Raw genomic sequence first — 24948 nt, forward strand, 5'->3', positions numbered from 1 at the left:
GAACCTATCCGAGGACCGGAACCCTTTACTGCAGTGTCCCCCCGCTCTCTCGTAAGGCAAAAATTGGCCTTTGGAAGATCAACGATCTACATCAAAATTATCCTTGGCCTTATCCCGGCTCTTGTCTCGATCCCGCCCCTTGGTTGATGTCGGGAACCCAAGCTGATAATCTTTTATCCTTATTTTCGATTCATAGCGGTTATGGACATATGCCCATGCGGTCGCTTGGAATTCGAGCATGCTTTCTTTCAACTTTCGGAAGGCATCAGAGCTCCCTGAGTTCAAACCCTTAGTGAATGCCTCTGCTGCCTATTCGTCTGGCACGTCCGGTAACATCATCTTTTCTTTCTAGAATCTGATCATGAATTCCCGTAGCAATTCAGACTCTCCTTGTGCGATTTTGAATATGTCCGCTTTTCGGGCTTGGACCTTCGTAGCCCCAACATGGGCCTTAATGAAAGAATATGCGAGCATTTCAAAAGAATCTATTAAGTTATTGGGTTGTAGTGAATACCATATCAAGGTCCCTTTCGTGAGGGTTTCTCTGAATTTCTTCAGCAGAACTGACTCGATCTCATGCCGGTCCAAGTCATTTACTTTCACCACCGTTGTATAAGTTGTGATGTTCTCCAGAGGATCTAAAGTCCCATCGTACTTTGGTATGTCCGACATCTTGAATCGTATTGAAATTAATTCATGTGTTGCGCTCGGCCTAAACGGCAACTCAGTGTACTTCTTCGAATCTGGGCTCTTCAACACTAGTGGTGCGCCCGAAATCTGGTCCATTCGAGCATGAAACTCCTTCACGTTCTAATCCATCCACTCGTTCATCTCCCTCATGAATCTCATGATACTACTAGAAATTCGGCAAAAACCGACCAAGTCGACCGACCAACTTTGGTTGGTCAAAAAATCGACCAAAAAACTGACCAAAGTTGGTCGGTTTTTCAATTTTTTTTTTTTTACAAAACCGACCAACTTTGGTCGGTTTTCTTTGGCGCAAAAATGCGGGAAACTATTTTTGAGTCCCGTAAAATTTATGTTTCAAGAAACCGACCAACTTTGGTCGGTTTTTTAATTAAAATAAATAAAAATTAATATTAAAAAAACCGACCAAAATTGGTCGGTTAATTCGGCGGGTCATTTAAAAAAATCGACCAACTTTGATCGGTAATTTTACTTTTTAATAAAACCGACCAAGTTTGGTCGGTTATTTTTGTACGAAAATACAATTAAAGAGTATAAATCAAATAAAAGACAGTCTTAAAACAAAATGTACCAATGGTCTAGTGGTAGAATAGTATCGTGCCACAGTACAGACCCCGGTTCGATTCCCAGATGGTGAATCTTTTTATTACATAATTAAAATACCGACCAACTTTGGTCGGAAAAAACCGACCAACTTTGGTCAGTTTTTTTTGCAATATTTTTTTTTTGAATTTAATTGACCGACCAAAGTTGGTCGGTAATTTCCAACCAACTTTGGTCGGTATTCCTTTCCGACCACAAAAATACCGTCCACACGTAAATGGTCGTGTTTTGGTCGGTTTTTGGCCATTACCGACCAACGTTGGTCGGTTTTTTTAGTCGGTTTTTACCGGATTTCTAGTAGTGTGAGTTTGGTTTTGAAGGGATCATTACCGTTGTCATTTCTGGACCTGCTGTCGGTACCCTTGCTCCGTCGAAACCGACCTCATCCCTCGGGGTGTTATTATCCACTCTTTGAGTCGTTTGATTTGCAGGAGCGCTGTGAGGCACCTAGTAATGCCTTCTTCAATTTTGTCATGACTTGGTCCTGCCTTGAGAGGTGGTCCATGATGGATTTTTGTTGCTCTCTCAAAATCCTTACCGTTTTCGCAACGTGTTCGTCCTCCGCATCATCGGGAGTTGGCTCCCGCACATGTGGGAGATATTGTCCGCCATGGACCTGAGTTGCCACGCCCCCTCGTTGCAGGTGTTACTGATTGAATCCTCATGTTGAGGAAGATTTTTGTGCGCCTCAACGTTGTGTGCTATGTTGACATCGTTAGCTGCCATTTTCGATTGGAAACAAAGAATCAAACGAGTAAGAAATAGATGTAAGGGTCAACTCAATTACGCAACTATCTAGGCCCCACGGTGGGCGCCACACTCTTTACCCGTAAAAATAGTACAGTTAAATTTATTACATGGTTTATAGACAAACGAACCGATTTGATCCAAAAAATGATAAATAAATAAGATTAAATATAAGACTTTGCGAAAAAATTAAAGAAAATGGCAGGTCTAGCTCCGGGAGCGATGGATCCGAAAACAAAAATAATAGCAATATAAAGTAGTAAGTAAAGTTGTATTATTTAGCTTGAGAATAGAATGTAGCATAAGGTTTTCCAAAAATTTCGTGTCCTTTACAATGGTTGTTGAGGCCACTATTTATAACTATACCTAGGAAACAAAATCCTAAGATCAAACCCTCTTAAATGACAATAAAATGGGCTATTGATGAAGGTATAACATTAGGCCATGAATACCAAAATTCTCTGCAACGACTGCTTATTTAATACTAGGGAATATTCTTCATTAAATTCTATCTGGTGACAAACATTTGTTTTGCTCCCGTTGATTATGTTCCCTTCGAGATCAATCCGACACCAACTGCAGCTGTTATCCCCGGTCTCGGTTCTTATTCGATTCATCTTTCGTCTCCCTCTGGTTCCAAGTGTCACGCAATCATTCAATCATTTAATATAAACCAATTTTACCCTATATAATTATCAGAATAAATAATAAATCTAAAATTAAATTATTTTAAAACATCAAAATATCTTATTTTTTTAAATATAATAAAAAAAATAGTCCTAGGTAGAGTGGAACAGAAGAAGTAGACGATATATATTTCAAGATATACACGAAGTAGTACATTTTTTTTCTTTCTTAAAATGGGAGAAATTTTATGGAAAGGCAAAAAAGCAATATTTTAAGAACATCTCAATAATATTTAAAGTTCGACTTATAATCACACATTAAAAGTACTTTAAAGTTTATACGTAGTATATTATTTTATGCAATAATAAATCCTTGTTCCTCTTCCTCGCAAGTTTTGAAAAGGACAAAAGCTTTTACTTCCTTAATCTTCCGAGTTCTATCTCAATCAACTTCCACTTTACTTCATTAATAACTATATAAGGTAGTCAGGTAGATCAATTCAAGACATATTGTCACGGACCCGTTTTCTGGGGACTCCGCGAGGGCAGCAAGATAGCCTGACTACTATTCTTGCTTCAGCCCTTAACAAGAAACAAGCACAAAATCGTGCTTAGGACCAAGGCAATCACCCAAACTCAAAGGTTGGAGGGATAACGAAAATGAAAGACACAAAGATGGGAGGCCAAGGCCAATTTTCGGGGTTTATCTCATATACAAAAGAAGGAAATACAAGTAAAGAGATCTGTCTTCTAACAAGACTTATGTATCCTATTTATACAGAAAAATGCCCACAAGTAACTAAGTTGGTTGTGGGACCGGCCAGCCTGTGATGCACTGCTCTATGCTGGATTCCTGGAAGATGTTGGCAGTCCAGGTGCAAGCTGACTTGTCCAGCTGCTGTGGTGCCTTTCTTGCTGGCGGGATTTGCTCCCATTCTCCTCCAGACAGGATGTGGCCCTACCTAGCGGCGCAGCACTTGACTTTGCTGGCGGAAAGTAGCCTCTATGAGGGCCCGGACAGCCTGTTGGATTGTTGCCTCCATGTGCAAAGACCTTCTGGTCTTTGCCAGCCCAGTTTGGCTCGTTTGGCAGTCCTTTAGGCGGCGAATTTGGGCGAAAAATATGCGGGTCGGAACACTCTCCCCCACTTGAAATGGCGACGACCTCGGCGCCACAACGATTCAAGTAGTCGTGAACTTGATCTTTGAACGGCCATAATGTCTCATATTTTTCCCATGTCGCCCCTTCCGTCGGTTGCCCCTTCCATCGGACAAGAAATTGGGCGCTTGAATTGCCCCAACCTACTCCTTGTATTACCCGATGCTTGATAATGGTCTCGACCTTTTTGTCGACGACCGAAGAACTTGTGAAAACTGTTGGTCGCCTGGATTGCCTCCGCTCCTTATCACCCTTGTCTCTACAAGGTGCCTGTAACGGATCGACATGCTTCGACCCAAGTAGCTTTCCACGTTGCTTCCTTGATTCCCCCAACTTTGGAGGTGCCATGTACGGACCCTTGGCAGGTGGCTTCGTCCACACAATTAAGTCCTTACCCTTAAGGACCCGTTGTTCCGAAGGAGTCAAGGCTTTGTCCCTCTTGACCTCCTTAGTCCCTGTCCCGACTGCCAACCCCGGTGCTCCCTTTTCCTTGAAGACTTTTACGGTTTGAATTGCGGACAGCAAACTAACAACTTGTGGTACCCGAACTGCCTGCACCACACATGGACCCCTTGGGTCATATATGTAAATCTGGTTGAGAAATAGGCAGATGAATGCCTTCACTGCATCCCAATAATCTAGCCCCAGAACCAGATCAAACACGTCCAGGGGAGCGACAAAGAAACTCAAGTTTCCCTGCCAAGCTCCTAAGTTGAGCTGCACATTGCGGGCGATCCCTTTCACGTTGGTGGGTTTGGCGTTTACCGTCTTCAGTACAGAACTGCTAGGACCGAACACAAGGCCAAGTGACTTAGCCTTTGCTTCGGACACAAAATTGTGTGTCGCGCCGGTGTCTACCATGATGCGGACTGATTGTCCGTTTAATTGAGCATCCACAAACAGTGATCCTGGTTCTCCTGACTGACGCTCCTTGTCAATCACATCGTTGCCTAAAGCGTGAACCAGTTTGACAATGTCATGCTTCCCCTGGGCGACCTGCTTCAAAGCAGGCTTTTCGGCAACTACTGCGCCCAGTACCATGTTGCCAAGATGAGCTATGTGCGGCGGTTGTTCTCTGGCTTGTTCACCCGCTTGAAATCTTTCCTCTGTAAGCTTCCGCTCGGCCACGATTATGGCGCCGAGTTTCTTCAAAGAAGGACAATTTTTGCAAGTATGACCAGGGTCCTTGCAGATGTAACAACTTTGGGGGGAACTAGCATCCTTCCTCCTTTGGTTGTACCGATTGCGCCAAGGCGCCTGATTGCCTTGTTCTCTGGAATCGCGGTCTGGGGCAGCAACTTGTTTGCCCCTATCCTGATATCCATGGTCTCCATCCGTCTGGAAGTTGGTGTCCCTCGCCTTAGTGGGTTCTGTCCCATAATCATTTAAGGACTCTGCAACCGCAATAGCTTCATCGACGTCTTTGACTTGACGTCGCTGCAATTCCTGTCTTGCCCAGTCTTGAAGACCATCGATGAAAGTGAATAACAAGTCATCGCTTGCCAAGTTTGGAATCTGCAGAATGAGTTTTGTGAAATTTTTCACGTACTCATTTATGGAAGTTGTTTGCCTGAGCTCTCTCAACTTCCTACGTGCCTCATTGACAACGTTTTGTGGGTAAAACTGGCGCTTCAGTTCGAACTTGAACTGATCCCAGCTATTGATGGAGCAAGTTCCCTTCTCCATGTCGGCCTTCTTCCGTCTCCACCAAAGCATGGCGGTCTCGGCAAGATACATCGTTGCTGCACGGACCTTGGCAGCCTCATCAACGATGTAAAGGTGCTCAAAGTAGTCTTCCATCTTCCAGATGAAGTTCTCTACCTCTTGAGCGTCTCGTTCGCCCCTAAACTCCCTCGGTTTTGGGCCCTCGATCTTGGTTTCCCGCACTGTCACATGACCCGTGCCACCGGCTAACTCTACTGCCTTCAGTTGCTTCTTTAGGAGCTCAATCTCCCCGTGCAATGCTGATACAGCCTCGGTCAGCTTCAGCTCAAGGTTGGTCAGTCCTTCCCTGTGCTCGAAAGTTGCTTGATCTATCGACTCTTTGACTTCGTCAAGTCCATCTAGGGTCGTAGACTCCAGTGCTTGGAAGTTATGCAGGACTTCCCCCATGTGCTGGTTTAGAGCATCTAAACTAGCTTCAGTGAGGCCCATTCTCACGTTTAAAGGATCTGAGACAGAAGCCTCACGATCATCACCAAGTCTAACCTGTTGTGGGGGCGGCGGTAAAGCTGGCGCCTCACTTGTTACGGCTATGGTGGGATCTCGAACTTTGCTTGTTCCTCTCTTCTTTGGTTTCTGCCTCTTTGTTGGTGACTCGTCTCTGCCACGATTGTTGTCTAAATTTGCGATATCTCCATCATTTGCCATGGTTAAGTAACCTTTGCTCTGATACCACTTGTCACGGACCCGTTTTCTGGGGACTCCGCAAGGGCAGCAAGATAGCCTGACTACTATTCTTGCTTCAGCCCTTAACAAGAAACAAGCACAAAATCGTGCTTAGGACCAAGGCAATCACCCAAACTCAAAGGTTGGAGGGATAACGAAAATGAAAGACACAAAGATGGGAGGCCAAGGCCAATTTTCGGGGTTTATCTCATATACAAAAGAAGGAAATACAAGTAAAGAGATCTGTCTTCTAACAAGACTTATGTATCCTATTTATACAGAAAAATGCCCACAAGCAACTAAGTTGGTTGTGGGACCGGCCAGCCTGTGATGCACTGCTCTATGCTGGATTCCTGGAAGATGTTGGCAGTCCAGGTGCAAGCTGACTTGTCCAGCTGCTGTGGTGCCTTTCTTGCTGGCGGGATTTGCTCCCATTCTCCTCCAGACAGGATGTGGCCCTACCTAGCGGCGCAGCACTTGACTTTGCTGGCGGAAAGTAGCCTCTATGAGGGCCCGGACAGCCTGTTGGATTGTTGCCTCCATGTGCAAAGACCTTCTGGTCTTTGCCAGCCCAGTTTGGCTTGTTTGGCAGTCCTTTAGGCGGCGAATTTGGGCGAAAAATATGCGGGTCGGAACACATATGCTTGATAAAAATGGTAATTTTGACAATTCATGGGAATTTGACGGTCCTTCATTGATCATGTGAAATAATGTTTAAAAACACATTTTTTTCTTATCCCAAGAAGATTAAAAAGAAAAAAGAGTTGAATAAAAAGAATAAAAAAGTGAAAAAAGAGGAATATACTTTTTTTTCTTGTTTCATAGTGTTCAATATCCACTTTGTAGTCCCCACTAAATTGAATTTATTATTGCATAAGATTCATTAAAGAAGAATATTTTCTATTATAATATTATTTCATAATGTATCGTATTATATTACTCTCTCCGTTTTAATTTATGTTAACTCATTTGACTGGCCACGGAATTTAAGAAAAGAGAGAAGACTTTTGCACTTGTGGTGTAAAATGAAGCACATATATTTTGTGTGGCTATAAATCATTGCATAAAGGTAAATTATTTACAAATAAGGAAAGATGTCATTCTTTTTGGCACAGACTAAAAAGAAAATAGATTCACATAAATTGAAACGGATAGAGTATATTGTTTTGATGAATACAACGTTTGATAGATTGTAGCGTCTGTCGTCGTTTCATGATATGATGCATCAACAATATTATAAAGAAAAGTATGATATGGGATATAATTATTACTACATAAAAATGTAGGGTAAAAGATAACATATATTTATTTAATAATAAAAAAGGATAATATAAGAAGAAAAAAAATAACGACACGATCACACCAAATCGTTATGACAGTTTTCGTCGTATTCAAGTAACGATAAGAATAAACATGGCATCTAACATAAAAATATATACCATACAATACATAATAACCAGGGTTATAAATCCTATTCATCTCACCTCTAACACTAGTTAGTTTAAAGAGAAACAGGACAAGTTGGCCATTCTTTCGGCTCAATGGTCAAACTTTTGTGAGGCCACCTTAATAAACAGAGAGATGGAGAGAGTCAGAGGGAAAGAGACAATAAAAAACAGAGACATATAATTGAGTAGAGCACAGTAGCAGAACAAATAAACAAACAAAGACATGGACAAAGTAAAAAAAGATTGCTTTGTATTAACGAGAAAGGTAAAAGAAAATACATAGTGTGTGTCTAGGAGGTGTAGTGTAGAAAAGGGGGCAATTTAAAAGTGAAAGTGCAGCATTTGGTCTCTGTATTCCTCAACATCCTCTCCTTTCCCCAAAGCTTCTTTGTCCCCTCAACTTTTTCTCAACTCCAATATCTAAAAAACACAAAACTTTTCTCTTTCTCCCTCTTTTTCCGGCTACCTTTTTCGCCGGAATAATATTCTTCCGGCCGCCGGCAACCTCCTGCTATCTCCTTTCTTTTCTGAGCTCAGAGATGTAAGGAAGAAGAATTAGTATTGATTTCTGTTTGAATCATTATTTAGTTTGTTCGAGCTGGGATTTTTTGTGGGGTCAGTGCAACTCCGATTTGCACCGGCGAGATGAATCTCCGGTGAGGTTTATGCGGGGTTGCTCATTTCAGCTGGAAAAATAGTCGACGGAATAACAGAAAATGAAGACGCCGGCAAACGGTGCCGGTGCCGGAACTCAGCCGGCTGCTGGCAATGAAGGTCAGTTTCTCTGTCTTATATGCAAAGGCATTGTAAGAATAACAGAATAAAAAAGATAATCTTTTTTCTTTTCTTTCTTGTCTTTTATTGTTTTTGAGGATTTTCAATTCCGGGAAAATATGATTTGCCTTTCTGTTTAATTCTAATTTTTTCCTGTTTTTTTTCCTCCAATGACAAGAAAATTATGAGTAGAAACTCCCCAATTGTCTTGCTTACACGTGGGGTGGATGTACTAGTCAAATTGGATATTTTTCTTCAGTGAATTTTCCAGGAAAATTTGATACTAAAAGATGAGAGAAAAAGATTCACCTTTTCATAGCTTTTGAATCTAGCAAGAATGAGTAAAGCTCTCTTTTTTCAACCCCTTTATAAGCTGACAAGATCTTTTACACTACCAGATTAATTATCAACTAATTACAATTTATGCGTTTAGTAAGTGTGGATTGGTGATTTACCAGTTACAGCATGTTAAACTATATTGAATTGGAAAAATTTAATGTCCTTGATTTTCTTGAGAAACGAAGCCGGTTATAACTAATGAACTGCTGTGAATTGACTGATGGGGGGTTTCTGTTAGCAGATGAGAAGAAGAGAATAAACCCAGAGCTATGGCAAGCTTGCGCCGGGCCTCTGGTGAACTTGCCGGTCGCTGGGACCCACGTTGTCTACTTCCCACAAGGCCACAGTGAACAGGTCTTTCAGTTAAACTTTTTTACCTTCTTGTTTACTGGTGTTGTGTAGTTGTATGTACATCTTTGTGGCTATTAGCTAACATGAGCTAGTATGGTGTTCCTGCTTAAAATTCGCCTTATTATGTCATTAGCCTAATCACTGATATCATGTGTTGGTATCGTGGTTGTTACTGTTGATTTTACTAGTGGTATGCATTGTATCTTCTGTGTCCATTTTCTGCTAGTAATTTGCGGTTTAATTCTTTTTTGCTGTGTTGTGCCTAAATGGTAGTGTTTTTCTGTACTTTAGGCTACATGGAGATAGTGTTGTTGTTCAATCAGCAATAACTCTGTTAATGTCTTATCATAACGAAAACTTGTATACAATCCTTTCTAGGAGGTGGCGGGTGGGACTGTAAATTGATTACAAGTATAACAGAACCAAGTATCATATAGCTGAAAGAAGAGCATATAGTCATTCCTGTTAGTTAAGATTGTCAGTAAAAGTGAGTATCATTTTATCTGTCACTTTTATGTCTTTTGTTGTGGGACTTCTGAGTTCCTAAACTGAAATGGTTAATCAGGTGTCTTCTTTTTTGATTTATTAAAAGATTAATGAGTTATCAGTTCGAGAACTGAATCTGTTTTGCACATGTAGCTAGCTAGTGGAATATTGTCCATATTCTTATCATTTGGAAAGGTTCGTGCTCAATTCATTGAGTCAACGCTCCTGATTTCTTGCTGTTTAATATTGCATGTATATTTTCAGGTTGCAGCATCTATCAAGAAAGATGTGGAAGCCCAAGTTCCAAACTATCCAAATCTTCCATCAAAGTTAATTTGTCTTCTTCACAATGTTACCCTGCATGTGCGTATATTTCACAGTTGACTTGTCTTAATAAATGTTGTTCTACGTTAATATATTTGCTGGTTTACGAAAATGATTATCCTTTTTGTTACTTAGGCTGATCCAGAAACTGATGAAGTTTATGCCCAAATGACACTGCAACCAGTCCCTTCAGTATGGCTCTTTCTTGATATCTTCAATTGTCCTCTTTTTGTTTCATCTTCTTGTTGTTTCTCTCCTTTCTAAGTATAGCCTGTTCAAATTGAATGTAAAACTCAGCTGGTGTGACCTTTTTACATGCAGTTCGACAAGGAGGCATTATTGAGGTCAGATTTATCTATGAAAGCAAATAAACCACAACCAGAATTTTTTTGCAAGACCTTGACCGCAAGTGATACAAGCACTCATGGAGGTTTCTCTGTGCCTCGGCGCGCAGCAGAGAAAATATTTCCTCCTCTTGTAAGTTCCTTTAAATTTTCTTATTTAAAGTTTCTATCTGTTGCTTCTATATCTTATTTAAAGTTTATCTGTTGTTTCTATATCTTATGTTGTTTCTATATCTTATGTGCGACATGCTGCTTGTTTGTAATCAGGATTACTCACTGCAACCACCTGCTCAAGAGCTTGTGGCTAGAGACTTGCATGATAATGTATGGACCTTTAGACATGTTTATCGAGGTAGGTTTATTTAGCAGTTACATGTGGGTTCATGAACTTGAGTATAGCTGAATGAGAGTATGCCTTTTTCTGGTGTCTTACCTATCTCTCATCATTCAGGGCAACCCAAACGACACTTGCTAACAACAGGGTGGAGCCTTGTTGTGAGTGGAAAAAGACTTTTTGCAGGTGACTCGGTCTTGTTTATTAGGTATGACAATGGAAATGATATGTCCCCTAGATATCGTCTCTGATTTTTGAAATATGGAAAGAGGCAAACAGTCATAGTTAAAATTCATAGACTATAATGGAAAGCTAAGTACATTCCATGATAAACCGTAAGGGGCATTGTAGGCTTCAAAAGAACCTACACACTTCTTGGAGTCTCTCCTACTCGGTCATTTGCTTTTAGTCTTACTTGACGCCCTTTAATCCTTGTCAATAGGGATGAAAAGCATCAGTTTCAACTAGGAATTAGAAAGGCAAACAGGCAGCCGACCAACTTATCGTCATCAGTGTTGTCAAGTGATAGCATGCATATTGGTATCCTAGCAGCGGCAGCTCATGCAGCTGCAAACAACAGCCCTTTCACTGTGTTTTATAACCCAAGGTCAGTGTATTTATTTTTGTTTAGGTCTATATATGCATCGATAACCTCAAGAGCTGCCAATGTTTCAGACCTTAATGATATTTCCTATCATGAGATTTACAGTCTAGCCTCTAAAATGAACAGGGCCGGTCCTTCTGAATTTGTAATTCCTTTAGCAAAATACTACAAAGCAACTTATAGCAGTCAAGTATCTCTTGGCATGCGGTTTCGCATGATGTTTGAGACAGAAGAATCTGGAACTAGAAGGTATATGGGAACAATTACTGGCATCAGTGATATGGATCCAGTGAGGTGGAAGAACTCTCAATGGAGGAATTTGCAGGTAGAAAAAAGTGGAGCTGTCGCTCTCTAATTTCCTCTCTAACTTGTGGGACTTATTCAGCTTGACACCTTTACGTTCTTGATTAGGTTGGTTGGGATGAGTCAACTGCTGGGGAAAGGATCAACCGAGTGTCTATTTGGGAGATTGAACCTATAACAGCACCTTTTTTAATCTGTTCCAGTCCATTCTTCAGCTCCAAGCGTCCAAGGCAACCTGGAATGCCAGGTAGTTGAGCAATTTGTTAACAGAATTCCATTTAATAATAGTTGATGTGGAGCAGTTAGAATTTGCCTCATTTTCCCGGCCAGACGTGGCTTGTTTTTTTATGAAGGTTTCTTAGAATGTTTGGTCAGAATGTTTTTACCACTTACAAGGAGGTGGACCTAGGATTAACCTGGTTATAAATAGGTGATATTTTTACAGAAAAAAAGTGACCGAAAAATTAAAGGAAAGGAGAACCTTTTAAAGTAACAAAAGGATGCTTTCAACTCAACATTCATTTGCATATGTAATATACTAACCAAGTTCTTAATCAGTAGAAAATTATTACTTTTTTGCAGATAGTGATTGTTCTGATATGGATGGTGTATTCAAGAGGACAATGCCATGGCTCGGTGATGACTTTGGCATGACGGATCCTCAAGGTCTGCCCGGTCTTAGCTTAGTCCAATGGATGAACATGCAAAAAAGCCCTTCTCTGGCTAACCCGATGATGTCCAACTACTTGAATTCCCTATCTGGTTCTGTTCTACAAAACCTAGCTGGAGCGGACCTATCACGTCAGCTAGGTTTGGCAGCACCTCAACTTCAGCAGCAGCATAACTTGCAGTTTCATAGGCCAAACCAACAGGGACAACAGCTTGACCAGCTCCAGAAGTTACCAGCGGCAACACTCAACTCATTAGATTCAATTATGCAATCGCAGCAACAGTTATATGATATCGGCCAGCAACCAAGGCAAAATTCAACTAATCAATCACTGCCTACAACCCAAGTTCAATCGCAACTTCTGCAAGCTCAGAGTCTTGTGCAATCTCAGAATGTTCTTCCGCCGCAACAATCAATTCAAAACCAGCTGCAGAGAAACCTCCCTCAGAGCCTACCACAGCAACAGCCACAACAACAGATTCTGAGTCAAAGTCAGCAGCAAAATTTCATGTCGTCCCAGCCCCCAGATCCAGTTAACCAACATCACTTCTCTGAAAATCAATTTCAACTTCTACAGAAACTGCATCAGCAACAAAAATCACTTCTAGCACAACAATCTGCATTACAGCAATCTTCGCATCTTGGGTCAATCCAGGATCAGCAGAAACAGTTCTTGGATGTATCGCAGAACTTTTCCAGGTCACTGGCAACAAGCCAAATGTTGGATGCGTCTCAAACCACCTCCACTTCACTTTCCCACTCGCAGATTGTGCAGCAGCAGATGACAAGAACACATAGCCAGTCCAATCTTCGGTTTGTCCAGCCAACTCAGCAACCAAAGCTTCAGCAGCAGCAATCTGGAATCTTACCAGACCTATCTGGACCAGTTGGCTACTCTCTACCCAGAACGACTTATCAGCTTACCACAAACGGTAGTAGTTTAACAAGAACTGCAGGCGGAGGGCAGCCTGTAATGGATGAAGTCCCATCATGGTCCACCTCAGTGTCCACTAACAACTGTCAAAATGTAGTTCAGCAAAATTTGAATGGTCGGATCCATGAAAGCACAGGTGCGCGTGATGAAACAACCCACTATTCTGGACCCCTTTTTAATTCGAGTGGATTAGAAGTTATGTCTGCTAATAGCAACCTGGTTAAAGAGTTGCAACAAAAAACTGATGTTAAGCCGTCAATAAACGTCTCCAAGAACCAGAACCATGGGTTTTTGGCACCTCAAACTCTGAACACTGCAGGACACCAATTGGATTATTTGGATAGTTCATCTTCAGCAACTTCAGCTTGCCTTTCCCAAAATGATGTCCAACTGCAGCAGACCACAGACCCACCACTATCTTCCAGTTCTCAGCCATTGATATTCAGAGATAGTCCAGACGGAGAAGTTCAGGGTGACTCGAGGAATGATATAGCTTTTGGAGCAAATATGGAAAATCAGTTAGGACTGCCTATGATGCCTGATCCTTTGATCACAAAAAGCTTAGTAGGATCAAGGAAGGATTTCTCCGACAATCTCTCATCAGGAGGAGGCATGCTCTCTAGCTATGAAAACCCCAAGGAAACGCAGCCTGAACTCTTGGCCTCAATGGCTTCCGAATATATGACCTTTAATTCAATGGATTCTACTATCAATGATGGTAATTTCATGGATAGAGGTGCCTGGGACCCACCGCCTCAACTTCCCCGTATGCGGACTTTTACCAAGGTTGGTAGCCTTGTAAGGTGATTTAATTGGATCTCATTTTTTCTAAGTTATAACCTTTTTTTGCATCATATCTCTCAAAGGTGTACAAGCGTGGTGCGGTGGGAAGATCAATTGATATCGGACGGTACTCAGGCTATGAGGAACTTAAGCTAGATTTGGCTCGTAGATTTGGTATAGAGGGACAACTGGAGGACAGACAAAGAATAGGATGGAAGCTTGTGTATGTGGATCATGAGAACGATGATCTCCTGGTTGGTGATGACCCTTGGGAGTAAGTTCATAAATTATGCTTCTGTCAAATTTCCAGAGTTTGCATTTTCTGCAAAAAGAAGCTTATGCCCTCTGACTTACATATTCTATGCTATCATATGATATCTTCAGGGAATTTGTGAGCTGTGTCCGCTGCATCAAGATTCTTTCTCCGCAGGAAGTTCAACAAATGAGCTTGGATGGAGATTTTGGAGGTAATGTCCTTCAAAACCAAGCTTGTAGCAGTTCAGATGCGGGAGGCATGTAATTATAGCTTGTTAACAATTCTTTTGAAGCTGGAAACTTGCACAAATATAGCTTCTAGGAATTTTGTTGGTCAAGCATGATGGAAGTTGTGCTGCCAAAGTTTTTCCTTCTTTTATACAACCAGTACAGTAAGCGAGCCAGCTCTTCTTGGGATCTTGGTATATTTAACGATCCCTTGATGTAACAGAGCTGATGCTAATCTTTGATATGAGAAAAAAGGTAGTGAGGTGAATATATGTGAGTAGTCTCTCATCACCATTGCATGGATCCAGTCTAGGTAGGGAACTCATGTTGCTAAGGGTAATCTGCTCTAGCATAGGTTTTAAGGCAATAGAAGAATGGTGATTGCCGCGAGACTAGTCCAAAATTCTCTTGTTTCTTTGGTAGTTCCACGAGGCTTGATACTATCAGAGTGTATAGTTGTGTAAATATACTCTTTTCTGTTAGAGAAAATGGTTCAAATAGAGATTTTATTGCTTTTGATTGTTGTACAACATTTTACATGGGTGTGGTTAGCCCCCTATTTATATGAGAAAGGTTTTTCATTAAGCTTCCCCTGTGAGCTTCATTGAACTGGATCCACAAGACTATTAAATGGGACAATCCACAATTCAAACTATTTGTTTTATCACATTAAAATAGTTGAATATCCCCTATAACAGTGAAGTCACAGAGTTATTTTTGTGCATTAAAGAACGTTAAAAACATAATTTTCTGTAATTAAGTGTCTATGCCAGAAAATATTTACATTCGGTAGCCGATAAAGTGTATAAAATTTGTATATATAATTTTTTTTTGTATATATATACATTACGTATGTTATATACAAAAAATATACAAATTTTATACTTTTTTCGGCTACCAGATATAAATAGTTTCTGGTGCGGGATAAATTGATAATACCCCGAAAATTAACCCAAAATCTCTTGTTTCCTTTGCATCAAAGCAATGGAGTTTTCCGAGGGGAGCAGAGAATTCCATGAAGCTTGATATTTCAGAGTGCATAATATACTCTCCTTCAAATCTTTTATTGGAAATTATATCAAGTATATTTTGAGAAGCTGTGATATGTTCAAGCCAAGCAAAACTGTGAAATTTTGAGAAACTGTATGTACGCATTTTAATAAAATTCAGAGAAGCTATATTTGAGTTAGGCAATCGATTATTGTTCATTTTATTTTCTCATCCAAAGCATACGCCACAGACTCTGTGTGTGTGTGTGTGTGTGGAGAGCGATCATGTCATTTTTTTTTGTATCAAGACTTGGTTCTTTGTATTTGAACTTTTATGGGGCGTCAAACATAGTATAAGACAACAGAAGATTCTAAACATCTTGACGTGAAAACACCACGAAAATAAGCATTCGCTTTTACCTTAACAGAAGTAAGTATTTCAACTAAAACTAAGATAGAACAGCCGTTCTTTACATTACCTAGTTCGTTCATATCTACAGTCTACACTCAACGGAAACAACAAAAGATATGACCTTCAGGGAAGTTCATCAAAAAACAATGCTTGGTAAAACCCATATTTCTAGTAACATTTCCGTACGTACAAGTCCATGTGCAGGTTGCTCAATGTCAGCTTACACAAAATGAACCCAGAGAGATTTCACCAGATCGTACACAAACAAAAGTAGACGAGACTCTTCTAACTTGACTTGCACGCTGCATCAGTATTGCTCATTCGTTTAGATGGAGTCCGCTTCTTCTTGAGCGATTGGCTCACAGATTCAAAAAGAGGAGCCCGGTCAATAGGTGCAGACAGCCCTGGCATACCAAGCCGTAAATCTGTACCGCCATCTGAACCAATCCATGCTATGCGTTTAACTGCCATAGCCACAAATGCGCATCAATCAGTGCCGAGTACAAAGTCTCATTCTTTTGTAGAAAACACTGCCTATTACAACCTCAGGTAATAATTAGACTAAGGTGATGGGACAACCATATGAATAACCGGTCAGGAGCAAAGATATAAACATAGATCTTCATATCCAGCAGCCGTCTCAAGTTCACACAATTTAGAAACTTAATGGAATCACACCAGTCAACATGAACTGATCTATGCTTATGAACTTATAACTTCACAGTATAATTTCTCAATCCAAGAGGTGATTAGTTATATAATAAACAGAGGGTAGTGAAGGAAAATCCATCAATCAAGTACTTATAGCCTAAGAGGGCTGAATGCTTAATGCACAAAAACCACAGTGATTCATTTATAACGTGTATGTTCAGATAGATTCATTATCCCTAGGACAAGCTTCCAGTTACTCCAGTCGGAACAGTTCATAACTTGAAAGTAATTCTTTCATTGTTCACCTATAGCAGTCTTGAGGGGGAGAAAGAACCAAATAGCACCGGTTAACTTTATTTCCTCATTTTCCAGCATGAACTACATTCCGCTTTCTCCCCCAGTGATACTTATCAATTCCGTCTGGTAGACCCTCAGGCCATCAAAGACTATGTCCTCGGCCTTTTCGATGCTCCGACCATGGTTTCTCCTCGTGATTCGAGCCGGGCCAGCTTCTGTAGCCAATACATATGTTTCCGAGAGCCGCATCCTTCTGAAGAGTTTAACGAAATCGGTGTTTTGACTCTCGATGCTGCTGCTAAAATGCTGGAACGCTACGCGGAATTCTTACACGGTGCAAGGGACGATAACGAAAGCGCCAAGATCACAGATGTATTTGGCCTAAGTGGACAGTCACCACGAACAGAATGTATTGGAAAGATGATTTTTTTGTGAAATTTGAATATGCACACTGCAGTGTGGACTCTGTTATTGTGTGTTAACTGTAATAAACCGTGTATTTTCTTCTATTAGTGTTACAGATTTCAAATATTTCCGCTTTTATTGAAATAATGGTCCCATGTTTCTCGCTTGTGGGGTCAGACATCGTTTCCGTGTTTTGGGGGCGCGCAACTCCGTAAAGTTCACAATTAGCAACAAAGTCTTCGCGGTGTTTTTGATACTGTCGCATCCACTAGAATAAAACGATGATTTTTTCTAAGATTCATGCATTTTGTATTAAGAAAAGCTTCTTCCCTCAAGCAACCCATTATTTCCCTCATGGATCTTCCATACCGGCGTCCATGCTTCCCTCCGTTTGCCATCACCAATCCACCTAGTGCAATAAAACTGGCCCGCGCAATTTCTCAGTCCTTCGCATGCTATGCTCAGTTCTGCAAACAGCTCCTGCAATATCAGCAAAGGTGGACGGATTGGGTATTCGACGAGGGGTTTGCAGAAATAATTGAAGACGTGGTGCTGGTTTTCCAGATTGCACCTTGCCTTCACGGTCCCCGACTAGGCGAGCTGGAGGTATTGATACCTCGTCACACCCAGGTCTTCATTTACACATCGTCCAGCCGTCTGCGGTGGTTTCTGGAAAACCAGTGCATTGCTCGACGTGGTGAGACCGTGTTGGCCTGCATGATCCCGCCTTACATGAGTGACCTTTCACTGCAGGAAATGGCACGCGTACATAATGAGATTTTTCCAGGCAGTTACACGACATCCGCGGACGTGCAGTGCTTTATCGCCATCCAACTCAGCAGCCTGTTCGTTGAGGAGCGAACATGTATCTTGCATGGGCGAAATGGCTTAGAAAGAACCTGCCGCTTCTTTCGTCGACCGGCCGGCTTCTTTAGCCGGTACGACATAGTGGCAATTGGGCCGGTGCTGTTCCACGATGAATTGAATCGAGCAGAGATCTCTGATGCACCTCCTTGCTGCTTTGACCCGTGGTACAACCATCAGGTTTTCCTTCAAGAGAGCGAAGCGCATGATGGTGTAGGGCATTATCCAGAGGGCACACCACTACCTAGTGTTGCCATAGTGGGAGGTGGACTGTCTGGTCTTGTTGCTGCAATTGAATTACTTGGCACGGGCGTCAGAAATATCACTCTTTTCGATACTGTTGATGAGATCCGTAACATTGGGGCGCCGCCGCCTGTGCCCATCGGCGTCCAAGAGGCCTTGACTTCATTTGGAGTCATGCCTTTCTCCGACAACCAAGTTTGTCTTTCATACTATCTGGACAAGTTTAGAATCCCGTCCAGCCTCCGATTTCCTCGCGCCGACAACGATCACACAGCACTGTATTTCCGGCAGAAATGCTACATCTGACTAGCCGGACAAGATCCCCCGGGGTTATTTCAACGGGTATACGTCGGATGGAAGACTCTACTGTGCCAAGGGTGTGAACGAAACGGCAGAAGGCTCGTCGCTCCGATGGAAATCTCTTCGATGTTAGAAGGGGGGCGTCATTACGAAGCCCGAGAGGCATGGTTGGCTTGGCTTACAGAGTTCGGCCATTTCACTTTCCGTGCCGCGTTGGTTGAGATCTTCACCTGTGGTGATTCCCCTCCTGGTGGGGAGGCATGGGGACCGGATGATTTTGAGGCTTTCGGGATCATAAGATTGGGGTGCGGCCGAGTTTCGTCCCTTTACCAGCACCTGCTATTTTCAACGATCCTTGGTTGGATAATCAGTGGCTACGAGGAGGATCAGTATCTTTCTATTGGCGGCATTCAACTTTTGCAGGCTCGCATGCGCATTGAAATATTCCAGAAAAGCCAGGGAGAAACACGACTCTGTTTTGATCCGGTGTGGGGGATAACAAAGCAGAAGGGGAAATTCAAGGTATGCTTGAAAGACCAACAGTCGCTTTTTTTTGATCGGGTCATCCTAGGCGGCAACGCTGGAGCTGTTTCGGTTGAAACCAGACTGACCGGGGATAAGATCTCCTTCAGCTACGATGGCGCACGCGCCGTTGACTACTCGTCTACCGCTCGCAACTCAGCACTCTTCATGGTCACTAAGCAAAAGTTCTGGGTCAACGCCGACATTCCTGCCGTGATCTGGACCGATGGACTTGTTCGTGAGCTTTGCTGCATCGACATCGAATCGCCAGCCGGGGAAGGGCTTGTCGTCTTTCATTAAAGTCTGGATGAATTGTTGTGTCGGCCGATGGACCGCCACAACAAGAAGCGACGGTGCTTGGAATTAGTTCGGGAAGTTTCTACTGCCTTTCCTCAGCTGGCTTTGCCGTTGGTCCCAGTCGATGAAAACTATGAACGGTACGTGTTTGATGGCCACCTGATGGACAGTTTGAGGGAAACTTCGTGGAAGGGAAGTTCTCCGGAGAATGGTCAATATTTCCAAGATCTGCTTCCGGGTGCTAATTCGACAGAGCAGGACGTGGGAGCCTGTTTTATTGACCGAGAATATTGCGTCACCGGGGCCTCGTGTGAGGAGTATGTGGAAGCCGGGATCAAGGCGGCTTGCGCTATTGTTCGCAGCACCGGTGGGACGCTCTCCTCCTTCAATCCGCTGGACTGGTGTAAAGAATAGGAGTTTTCAGCAATAATAATATTAAATTATTCAAAGTGCGTATTAATCCCGTAGGTTCATGTATTTCCATCAATGTAATGTTTAAAATTCTCTTTCAAGTTATAAAACCGCAATGCAAAATTTGCACTCATTCATAAGCGCTATTTTGGGTCTCAGTGCTGCCAATATATCATAAATCTGACTAAAATAATTCGTTATTATGGCATCTGGGTATGATTGCATTCCTGTACAAATTTGTTCTCATTCCCAAGAAATGCCGTTGGACAATGCGCCCCTTCACGTGCCTTTGCATCTTGCCAACCCCAAGGGGCCCTATAATCATAATTAAAAGCATTAGTTGACTACGCAATTCGAAATATTCCCACTAACACCACTGAGGTCATTGCGCTCGTCACAGGCGTCAGTCCACTTGCCTCGAGCCATGTGATTTTTTCTGTGTCCACTCACCACTAATTGAGCATCTACATATTTAAGTGGGAAAGATGAAGTGTCACCATCCGTTCTCCTGTTTAAGTTTTGAATTTTTTCTTAAAGATTTCATGCTGTCAATCACACAGCTTGAAAAGGAAATCCCGGAATCAACGGAGCTCAAATTTCAAACGGCTGGCCGGAAAAAGGATGCTTCATCATTATGCAGATTACACAAACTCACCTTTCGGTTCTGGGGCCCACTTTTACTGTTCTCAAGTGGGTGAAAAACCACAAGAACATGGCTTAAATAGCTCATTTCATCAAGCCAAAACGCCATTTAGATCATGCTGTAAAGCTTCAACACCGTGGGTGCCATTATAGCTCCTGTTGTTCTAATTTACTGATCCATATATTTCTGTTGCTAAAATACACTAATCGTTTTTTTCAGGATGGAATTTGCTGGCATCAATATCACCGACATGGCCCAGACCTTTGGCGAAGCATCGATCGCCCTTTCTAAGTTTGTGAAGCGTAAAAAGACTAAGAAGAGGCGGGCCAAATAGGTATCCCCCTCCGGACTCCTTGCTGAACCAGCTCATCTGAGCACCCATCCTCTGGCCACCAACTCCCAAGCTCCGACCGTGATGATCAACGAGGGGCGAGTTGCAGCGAGAAGCCGTGCGGCCGGCGAGAATGAGATCTCAAACCTACTGGATTAATACGCATTTCGACAGAAACCCACGGGATTAATACGCATGTGGCTCGTCAAATAAGATTCACCTCCGCTGGGCGGTGAAATCAAGTATTTCTACTAAACCTAGAATAAAATCGAGCCGCATTGCCGTTATCCCGTGTTTAGTCTATATAGTACTTTAACGTCTCTGTAGAGATGTTTCATGTAATAGGTTGGAAATATCTGTATTATTTGATATCGAAATCCGTTTGCGCTAATATATAAAATTTAGCTATGTTATGAAATATGCAAATATGTAAAGCAGCAACTTCTTTTTAATATAGCTACGTTGAGTGTTGTTGCAGTAATTGCGGGGCAAATTTATTATCAGGACAACACACTTGTTACAGAACAAGCCATGCCACCGAACCAAAGACAACTACAAAATCAAAGCTCCATGCTACACAACGCGGGAAGAAACAAATCAAATCAAAGACAAGGTGCCCTGCAGGTGGAGTTCAAGCCTCGATCTCAGTCTTCCTTCTTTATGTTTGCTGTCCCCGGCTTGATCATCCTTCGCTTCGTAGTCGAGTGCCGCAGTGTTAGGTCTGGTCGGTGGGATGGTGCTGCCCAAAGTGGCATCCTGCCGGCCTTTTTGCTGAACCATGTTTTACCGCAAGCCACCACATCATAGGGGCGGTCTAGAGTTCCTCGCCGCACAAAGAAGGGGCAAGCTGCCTCTTTCCCATGAAGAGTGGTCACTTTTAGGTCCCGTAAGTGAACGAACAAGGTGCTGGCGAAAATGGCGATGAAACACTCCAGATCAGGTTCCTTCGTCTCGCTGTGCGGCCAAACACCATTGTGAACACGAAGCATCTCTTCGAGTGGCAGGTCGCACCGATATGGCTGGATCGTCGTCGCCAGCACGGCATCCCTCCCAAACACAACGGACCCTTCCTTCAGCACTCCCTCCATCTTCTCACGGGAGAGGTAGACAAACACATGTTGGTCCTTCTCTCGAGCCAAATCCAGTTGATCAACCAACATCGGGGGATGATAACAGATTTTGTACCAGAGAAGTTCAGCCAACTCTTTAAGTATACTAACGGCTGGAATACCTATCTCTAAATTGAGGACTCCCAGAGCCCATTTTTTTTGCAAATCCATAAGGGTTTTGCTATAGGCATCATTATACGTGTTAAAAGCGGATTCAATCCCCTTGCAGAGATTTATCGGGCTCAATGCTCGAGTGAGATTTCTTGGGTGAAAGCGTTGAGCTCAATGCTCGAGTGAGATTTCTTGGGTGTAAGCGTTGAATGAAAAGTAGCTGATAAGGCATGTTGATCTGAGTTAGGATGAGAAAAACTGCAGATTCCAAAGCCATTTAAAGTACCGCCGGAAGTTGGAACTAAAATAGAAACAGTATTTTGTCGGGAGCAGGACAAAGTTTGGCAACAATCCCCATTCACATCAAAATCGATGCTCACGACAGGCAAGCCCAAAATCAGGTCAAGCTTTTGCTGGATCATTCACGGGCTCATTGAAATCGGGTTGCCGTCAAATTGGTTTCGTCCGCTTTGCCAGAAAATGGTCAAAAGATGCCCATAATGGGACGATAAAAGGCTCATTGAATTTCGTAAAAGTGGGCGTCGGCAAACGTGAGATGCTTTTTCACGTACTCCGAAAATTAATACATTTTACCTCAATTATTGGGGGTTGATTACGTTTTCCATTATGCATTGTTTTTCAAGTGTGCTGTGCTAGAACAAATGCATACCCGCACGAACATGGAATGTATTTACCTCTTAGTTTTTTATGCAATTCTATAAATGTAAATCTTTCGCCAATTGAAGATAAACCTAGAATGCGATTGCCGAATGCGAGGTACTAGAAAAATTGATCTGAATGTTTGTTGGTCGCGTTATAGAACTGATCCTAAGTAAATAAAAGGCCTAAGCAATCATAATTATCTTTTTCACTCGTATCAGATCGACAGTCAAATAAGTGCAGTTGAACAGCAATTATCAAAGAATGAAAGTAAGAATAGTGGCTCCATTTTGCATGCTTTAAGAGAACCAATGAAACTTGGCCAGCTGTGGAGCTTTGGTGCCGACAGCCCTAACGTGGGTTCCAGCTCACAAACCAATGTGTGCAGCAGTATCAATAAAGTTAGTAAGTGCATCCATTATTAAAGCAAAAAAAGGAAAAAGCATAGGTCATAATGGGGCAATCCACCATTATTAAAAAAAGAATCTATTCCGGCACGTGCACTCCGAAGGGTGTAAAACCTTTCAAATAAAACCACATGTGGTCCGTTTGAGAGACGTGGAACACTGACAACGCCATGCTTTAGAACAGATACAATATTTAATTCTTTGCTTTGCATCTAGGCCTAACTAAATATTTTATTTGCTAAAATTAAACGGAGAGATATGGGCAACGATAAATAGTGGGCTTAAATCAAACTGAGAACACAAGCGGTCTTGTTTCCCACTTTGTTAACATAATGGCTGAAGATAACCTATGTGCTCTCTTTTTCAAACTGACGGTGCAGGGGGTGACGTGCAGCGATGGGCTCAAGAAGCATATGGAAAACGCCGAAGATGAGCTCAAACCCTTACTGGAGCATGGTCCTCAAGGTGAATCCATGGACATCGATGAAGAAGAAGTCTCGGGGGCCAAACGACTACTGTATCTCTATGTCGACTGCCCGACAATGATGCGCTGCTTTTTTGGGAGATCTATGCCCTATAATTGCAGGGGAGGCACCCTCCTTACCGACCTTCCCCCGTACCATGCTGATGTGTCGCCCCATGAGGTGTCTCGTGGACTCAGGAAGGCAACCGATTTCTTCAGCTATGAGGATGCTATTCGTAGTGCCTACTTCGCTGCCTTTTCTTTCAGCGGGCCAGTCAGAAAGTTGGATCAGCAACTCGAGCTAACGTCGACAAGAGGAGAGCCCCTGACATTCAGTCTTTATGCACGTAGCCCTGGCCGGCTCGAACCTGGGGAGCTGGTGAGGCATGGCGAGTGCAAGTTTGCAGGCTAGTCGTCGCTGTCTAAAGAATCGGCTGTCACAGCAGCCAAGGGTGCCGTACTTGTTTCAATTTGGAAAATGCATGTAATAACTATATCTGGTTTGATGTAACAGTCCTGGTTTTGAATCTAATGTGTTGTTGTGTTTTAACGGAAGAATGGTTTAATTCATTTAATTTAATGAGGATGTTAGCGTTGACTGTTTACAACAAGTCGGCGGCTTGCTTGGCAAGCAGGAAAATCCGGCTCTTGAATTTTTTTCAAGCAACAGCGATATACCGGACCTACGCGCCGCAATTGTTTAATTTCCTAATTTTCTGCTGGCTTTTTGAAAGAACGGCCGACATGTCTTCACAAAGCATGCAAAGTCGTGCTGCCTTGAAAACCGTTAATTATGCACCCTAGGACAACAACAACAGAACTATGTCCTAATTAGCGGTTGTGGCAAAAGATCAACGAAAACGGATAGTCTAAAATGAAGAACGTCTTGGTCAACGTACTTGAAAATAACAGGAGTTATTAGGCAAATTTCATACCCTTGATTTACGAATTTGTATGAAATCTAAAATAAGAAAAAGTATTTGTGAGCAATGGTATATCATTGAGAAATTATCATACATCGGCGCTCCAGACAAATTATGTTGGTGACACTCTATTCTCATTCATGTTTGCTACCTATAAAAAGCTTAGCGTGACAGCATCAATGGCTCGTCCAGGTAGGTCTCAACAGCTCCATGTCGATGATCTTCGTTGGATCAAGGACCCCCTTCAATTGAAGGATGAGCTTCTGAATGTGGTGGAGGCGTACAAGTCTGCGCAAACAGAGACGTTAAAGTACTATATGCCGTCTGCAGCTGAGGGTAGGACTCATGTAGAAGTGGCCTGTCTCAGCGACTCGGAGATGGAGCTGCATCCGGCCGGGCTGACGTTTCCTATGGCCTTTGTCTTTACCTCCAAGGCCATGGCGGTAGCTTGCAAGAAGAAGCAGCGCCTCTTGTGCAAAGAAGGCTCAGATAGGGAACTGTTA

General features: G+C 42.5%; 2 protein-coding genes across 4 annotated transcripts in view; one reads left to right on the forward strand and one right to left on the reverse strand.

Moving 5' to 3' along the window:
* The first annotated feature begins 7828 nt into the window (after positions 1-7828).
* On the forward strand, positions 7829-14992 carry LOC104112743 (auxin response factor 19-like). The gene is made up of 13 exons (XM_009622754.4): positions 7829-8452; positions 9033-9145; positions 9893-9991; positions 10088-10144; positions 10274-10429; positions 10564-10648; positions 10748-10838; positions 11073-11237; positions 11361-11559; positions 11646-11784; positions 12120-13927; positions 14008-14198; positions 14309-14992. Exons 1-13 carry the CDS (start codon positions 8395-8397, stop codon positions 14442-14444), a joined length of 3297 nt encoding a protein of 1098 aa, XP_009621049.1. The 5' UTR covers positions 7829-8394; the 3' UTR covers positions 14445-14992.
* LOC104120684 (methyl-CpG-binding domain-containing protein 2-like) overlaps positions 9928-24948 on the reverse strand; it is a 33426-nt gene continuing 18405 nt past the window's right edge. The window contains exons 4-5 of one of the 3 annotated variants that reach the window (XR_011407750.1): positions 16765-17137; positions 16135-16272 (exon numbers count right to left, since the gene is read on the reverse strand). Coding sequence is in view for 2 of the 3 variants with exons in the window: in XM_070174798.1 (XP_070030899.1) it covers positions 16094-16272 (179 nt within the window). In the remaining variant the exon portion in view is untranslated. Of the gene's footprint in view, positions 10224-15795; positions 16273-16764; positions 17138-24948 lie in introns of those variants that run through there. The other 2 variants (XM_070174801.1, XM_070174798.1) reach the window with 2 other exon arrangements.

The sequence above is a fragment of the Nicotiana tomentosiformis genome, chromosome 5, assembly GCF_000390325.3.
Source record: "Nicotiana tomentosiformis chromosome 5, ASM39032v3, whole genome shotgun sequence".
In the NCBI taxonomy this organism is placed as follows: Eukaryota; Viridiplantae; Streptophyta; class Magnoliopsida; order Solanales; family Solanaceae; genus Nicotiana; species Nicotiana tomentosiformis.

Excerpts from the sequence above, each read along its gene's own strand:
- LOC104112743 (XM_009622754.4), top strand. The coding sequence starts at position 8,395 with ATGAAGACGCCGGCAAACGGTGCCGGTGCCGGAACTCAGCCGGCTGCT. Across the intron at positions 10,145-10,273 it reads CACTGCAACCAGTCCCTTCA|TTCGACAAGGAGGCATTATT; the intron begins GTATGGCTCTTT and ends TTTTACATGCAG. Across the intron at positions 10,649-10,747 it reads CTTTAGACATGTTTATCGAG|GGCAACCCAAACGACACTTG; the intron begins GTAGGTTTATTT and ends CTCATCATTCAG.